This window comes from Aptenodytes patagonicus, chromosome 3 (assembly GCF_965638725.1).
Source record: "Aptenodytes patagonicus chromosome 3, bAptPat1.pri.cur, whole genome shotgun sequence".
In the NCBI taxonomy this organism is placed as follows: Eukaryota; Metazoa; Chordata; class Aves; order Sphenisciformes; family Spheniscidae; genus Aptenodytes; species Aptenodytes patagonicus.
In genome coordinates this window covers 87,923,421-87,929,420 of record NC_134951.1, presented here as the reverse complement: position 1 = coordinate 87,929,420, position 6,000 = coordinate 87,923,421, and the positions used below count along the sequence as shown (strand labels likewise).

At 38.6% G+C, this 6,000-nt stretch overlaps 1 protein-coding gene across 4 annotated transcripts in view; it reads right to left on the bottom strand.

Moving 5' to 3' along the window:
* Positions 1 to 812: 812 nt before the first annotated feature.
* The window catches only part of MTR (5-methyltetrahydrofolate-homocysteine methyltransferase), a 52,969-nt gene continuing 47,781 nt past the window's right edge, over positions 813 to 6,000 (bottom strand). For all 4 annotated transcript variants that reach the window (XM_076334175.1, XM_076334176.1, XM_076334177.1 and 1 more), the window contains exons 30-33: positions 4,982 to 5,182; positions 3,370 to 3,562; positions 2,508 to 2,620; positions 813 to 2,372 (exon numbers count right to left, since the gene is read on the bottom strand). In XM_076334175.1, the coding sequence (XP_076190290.1) occupies positions 2,286 to 2,372; positions 2,508 to 2,620; positions 3,370 to 3,562; positions 4,982 to 5,182 (594 nt within the window). In that variant the 3' untranslated portion in view covers positions 813 to 2,285. The remainder of the gene's footprint in view (positions 2,373 to 2,507; positions 2,621 to 3,369; positions 3,563 to 4,981; positions 5,183 to 6,000) is intronic.

Sequence of the window (6,000 nt, the reverse complement as noted above, 5' to 3'; positions counted from 1 at the left end):
AAAATAGTCTTACCTGGTAGAACTATGAGACCCTTTTCCTTCACAATTTACCTTTGTTCTGGAGAGGAGAATGAAGATTCGTCTTATTCAAAGTGTCAACTGACAATTTAAAGTAACAAACTTTTAAAGAAATTGTCCTTGGTAAACACCTGCATAATAACAATGAGTAGTTCTTCCAAACAGGTTCTCACAATGACAAGTTTTGCAGGCAAAGACACAGATTTTTCTCAGTCTATGATGTCACGTGTGAAGGGATAAAGTAATTGCACACCATTTGAAACCCTTTGCTTGTACACGAGGTAACACCAGCACCGTTACACGGCAGCGCACCTACGGCTCTGGTCAGTCTGATTCTGCTAAAGCTGTACTTGCTGAACTATGTGCTACGGATTTCAGGAAAATAAATAAATAAATAAGCAAGCAAGCAAGCAAGCCAAGCTGCACAAGTCAAACTTTGACCTCATTCACACGACCAAAATTTCAGACTAGTAAGGCGCAATGCTTCCAAATATAAGAATATGGAAGAGTGGTGGAGAGGAGATACTCCAAGCATTAAATTGATTTGCAAAAGCGCAAGTACCAAAAAGAAAGCAAAGAGGATTTCAATTTTTACAGGCTACATGTTTCAGGAACAAATTTTCCTTTACATAAAGAATTCTTTACTGTATTTTTGGCAATCTAAAAGAGCCTTCTACTGAGGAACCGTTCCAGCAACAAGAATCAGCTGATCAACAAGGGTATGTCTCAAGTCCCTTGATATGGATGGAGGGGAGGTGGGGAGAGATCCATTTAGAAATTATTTTTTTGAGTCATTAAAGGATGAGCCATTCTAAAACGTTCAGTTAAGAACACACTTACTCGACTACTTTAAAACCCCATAGCAGCCTTTAGCATTTCAGATTCACGGTACAATATGCATATTAATTTTAACATTATCTGTTCAGACTGTCGCACATGTTTTATTGTTGCCATTTAAAGGATTCTAATAGGATAACACCATTGACAGCTTAACCTTTATTAAACTGTTGATACAAGATGATTCTTTTAGCATAAAGTCAGATGAAGACATTACAAAAATTATGTAGCTATTAATAGATTACAGATAAAACTATTTAAAAGAACATTCTCTTTACAATATTGGTCTTTTCTTTACAATTAGAGACCAGAAAAATGGGGTTTTTTTGTCATAATATTTTACTAAATTAGCATTTAAATAATACCTGAGAGACTTTCCAGAGAATATTAAAAGCTATGAACAATTAGCTCACTCAGAGTTAAATCTGAAGAATAAGCTTACGGTATTAACTGTTACTTATGATAGTATTGCTACTATTTGCTTCTAAAATCCAGGTACCCGGAAGCTTAAAGAGGTTGTAAAACACTGAAGTCAGCTCCAAGCCTTCTGTCTGTCTATAGTAACAATTCTGCTTCTCTCGTATTTTTCACATACAAAAGATTGTTTAAATATGAATTAGGCCTCACAACGTAACTGGAAGGTAGGGAAGTGCCATTACCCTTTATACAGAGTAGAAACAGATTGTGGCTTGCTGAAAGGAAGAGGAAGCATGAGGTGGACAACTCCATGGGCTCAGGCATCCCATTTCACGTTCTGTCATAATACAGCATCTCTGATATTGCTCCAGCGCACTGTATTATTTTGATAGTTCTAACTACAATCATAATCACAAAGTAATTTAAAATCCTGATATTTTTCAGAGAGAACAACATATGTTCCCAATCACAAGACCTAAACACGGAGCAGCAGATTTTAAAAAAGGAGATCTGTTGTACTGCAGTTGTTCTTGATCACTCAGTATAAAACCTTTGCTGACTTTACAGAAAGATCACATCATACCTGGACCTGGTTCTGTACCTGGACTTGCCAAAACACATTAAAATAACAGAAGTCAAATTCTGTTCTATGTATATCCACAGCCAATGGGATAGAAATTCTTGCCCCTGATTTCAAAGCCTTCCTGAGGACAGGAGAGCTTTGCAGCTTCCACATCTCACCCTATATCTAGCTGCTCAGCTAGAGTATTTGTGCGAGAAATAACAATAAATAAGAGTATCTTGCTATGACTAAGAGATCTGCAATGCATTCATGGTCCCAAGCCAAGAGCCCAGGGCAGATTTGAAATATTAAGCTCCTTGATCAAAAGTTAAAAATAATCAGACAAGCTATTGGAATGGATGGAAGAAAGCTGTTTTCAGTGGGAAGGATTTTCTTGTTCCTTCTGGCGAGTAGACCATCAAAAGAAAACATTCGCCCACAAGTGTCAGAGTTATTCAGTATCATATCCCAAAATGGGTCCCAGCCATTTCTCCACCTCAGTCACGGACAAATTTTTCCTCAGTGCATAATCTTCAACCTGCAAAGGGACCACAAAACACGATGAAGATTTGGAAACCAAACAGCTTTTACTGTTTACAGAATTTTTTGGAACATCTGCTCACAAGGTGTTTTTGAATGCTGTAACACTACCGCAATGAACAGTGCAAGTTACCTGATCTTTACATATCTTGCCAACAGCGAAATATTTGGATTTGGGACTGGAAAAGTAGAGGCCAGAAACTGCAGAAGCAGGTGTCATTGCTAGTGATTCAGTTAAACCAATTCCTGGAAAAGAGAATGAGAATTTTCTTGTTCTCTGAATTGATAATAAGCATAAATTCAGAACCTTTTTTTGTGGGCAGCTTCAAGCAAGCTCAAAAACCAAGAAGCTTTCAGATGAAGTAAAAACAAAACCATTTGCCACTTGTTAACTATTAAAAAAATAAACATAGCTTTAAATATATTGCAGACTTTCATTACAGTATTCCTGTAGAGTAACTGTACAGTTTGAAGGACAAAGACATTTTGGCAAATGAAATGGGTAACTAGAGGTTTTGAAACACAGGAAGGTATTTTTGGAATTGTAGAAGTAGCAGTGAAGTGACTGGCACGTAAAATATCAGACGAAAACAAATGGAATTCATTCCTTTTTTAAGAGTTACCATCTCAAGCTTTCTGTGGACCAGGAAATACACTGCTGAATTGGCTTTTTTCCTGTTTATATCTGGAATGTCTTCCTGCAACCATAAGGATGCTAGAGTTTTTCCTCTGTGCAGCAGAACCCTGTTTGCATGCAATCTGATAATTAGGGACATAACTCCTTTACCAAAAGCACTGGTAGTATTTTGCAAATTCTTCTTTGAATGAGGCAAAGTAAAAATGGCAATGAAAAGAGGCAGACAGCAACTCCCAGAACCGCTTCAGTTCGGTTTTTTATGTAGCTCTGTACCACCCAATTCGCTGTTTTGCTGGCATTTCAATCTTTCGTTCACATAAGAACAGTTTAAGAATCGTAGTAAAGCAGACAGAGGTACCTGCTGTTTCCTCAATGTTTGCAAGTTTCCACATGGTGAGTTTTTCTGTATGGTCAGGCTGGCTTGGATATCCAGGGGCAGGGCGAATTCCCTCATATTTAATTCTGCGTAGGTCAGAGAGATCTAGCTGCTCAGTACTACAGTAAGCCCAGAACTCCCTTCGAACCTTTTCATGGAGCTCCTCAGCAAATGCCTTGGAATAGAGTACAAAGATTTTTTTTTTTTTTAAACTTGTGCAGACTGATGCAATAGCTATCTGATGAAGACAATGATAAGAGACTTTCTCCCCATTCCCATTTTGATTCTTAAGGGAGCTCTTATCATAGGTGAGAAATTCGATAGCATTAAAATTCACATACAATACTTATTTTGCTAATTCAAGTATTTCAGTTTTTTCTCTTATTGGTAGACAGTGGTTTTTTGGTTGTCCTGTTTTAAAATCCTACGTACTTGAAGAGGTAAAGACGTGGACAAGTAACCGGAAAAGATGAAGTTCATTAGCCTACGGTAGCGATACATCATTAGAGCACTGAAGTCATTAGGTCTTGACTATCTAGGTATCTCGTCCAGGTCTAGCTATGGAAGGCCTCATCATTCTTGCATCCGTGCTAGTATCAGATGTAAGTGCCGCTGCTCTTTTTAGCAGAGGACCTTTCCTCTAGCTGAAAGCGGGCAACAGCTTTTCTTAACTGCTCTTACAGCTTACACTATTTTGCCAGCAATGGTTGCCTTCAGGAGAAATTTCCACTTCACTAATAATATCTTAATATTTGAACAGGCTGCCCAGGGAAGTGGTGGAGTCCCCATCCCTGGAGGTATTTAAAAGACGAGTAGATGAGGCGCTTAGGGACATGGTTTAGCGGACATGGTGGTGTTGGGTTGACGGTTGGACTCGATGATCTTAGAGGTCTTTTCCAACCTCAATGATTCTATGATTCTATCTTTAGATGGCATCTAATAATAATTTCTGTGTTATAGCTTGAAATACACAACTAGAGCTAACCCCATTTGCATTGCACCAAAGTTGCTGTAAGTTTTAACATGGTTACTTCGGTGTAAGCATGCGGGCAGGCAGATGGGAATTAGAGGGGTAGGAGGAAAGGGACAGCATTTTCTAAACCACTTCAGTTAGAGCTTTAAGAGCATGTCTGTCTAAGCCTAAGACATGTTAAGTCAAAAGACTTGTACCCTGGATACATCTGCATGGTCACCATTAAAAGCAGAAGGCATGTTTGCAATTCAAGAATATAATTGGTGGGTCACACCTGGGTCCAAACACATTCTCATGTAGGTAAAACAAGATTTGAAGATAGATCTTTTTAAACAGTCATGCTTTAAAATCTACTAAATTCTATCCATCATCAAAACCCTCATAAAGAACTCAGAGATGCTTTTGCAGCTGGAAGAGATGGACAGCAGAGTCCACTCTGGCTCAGAAGAGGACTCTCCTCTCAAGACAATTTCAGTAGAACAAGTTAACTTTCAGATTTAATGCAGAGCATGCGTTACAGGCAACAGTCTAAGTTTATGCTAAAACTTGAAACAGCAACCTGTCAAGCAAATCTAGTACAGTCAGAAAATTTGCAAAGAAACGCATGATAAAACCTCATACCTCTGCTAACCGATCGCCAAGAGCCTTCACCATTATGATGTTGTATTCATCATCCTGTTTCCTAAATTCATTGCATAACTCATCTACACCAAAGCAGGCCACAGCAAACAGGCCTAAGTAGTCACAAATGCCAGAATCCAGTGGTGCTATGAAGTCAGAGAGGCAGTAATATGGATCCGTGCAGGCAGAGTCCTTTTCAGCCTAAAGTAACAAAAACAATGCAAGAAATCAGAACATTTTAAAAATATATTAAGTATTAGTGCACTATTAATCTAAAGACCAGTATTTTTAAGACTAAAGGGCTTAAGGCATTTCTGACAAACACCCAACTAGTCTTTGAGCCATGATGGCTTTCTTGTACTTGAATTAGAAGAAAAACACCTCTCTTACTCTGAGGGTGTTTGGATGACTGAAGAACAAAATGTCAAAGAAGAGAGATGCTGTGCTGAACACATATAGAAATGTTTTGCTTCTATTTACAGTTAGTAAGATTTAACATCTTATTCTGCAGACGAATTATTACGAAATAAGGAATGCTCTTGTGCCAACCACTGGGTAAGAGGAGGAATTTTCCATCTCTAGCACTCATACATTTGTTAGCAAAACTGACGGTCGATAGTTCGCATCCCAGTTATGCGAACTGCAGAGTTCTTCAGCAACTCCCAATTTAGAATGGCTGTGAGAGCTTATAAATGCTCCTAGTTTCTTATGCTACAAACTATGTGCCCAGTAATCCAGACAAAACAGCGCCCCAGGATGTAGGTTTACACTAGCCACACGCAAATACAAACAAAATGCATCTATCACTACTGAAAAGTTGAATCCCAAGCAAAGTTCAAGTGGGTTTATGGAAAGAGGAAATATCCCGCTCACTGGATCCTTTCCCAAAATGGAAAAAAGGGAACAGAAAGAGGTGACTGAATGCTGGCCATAGCACCTAATAAGAAGTTTTACAGTTGAGGATCATATCAGTGTATTCATTGTGGGAACATGACTGCTATTTTAAAAAGTGGCACAGC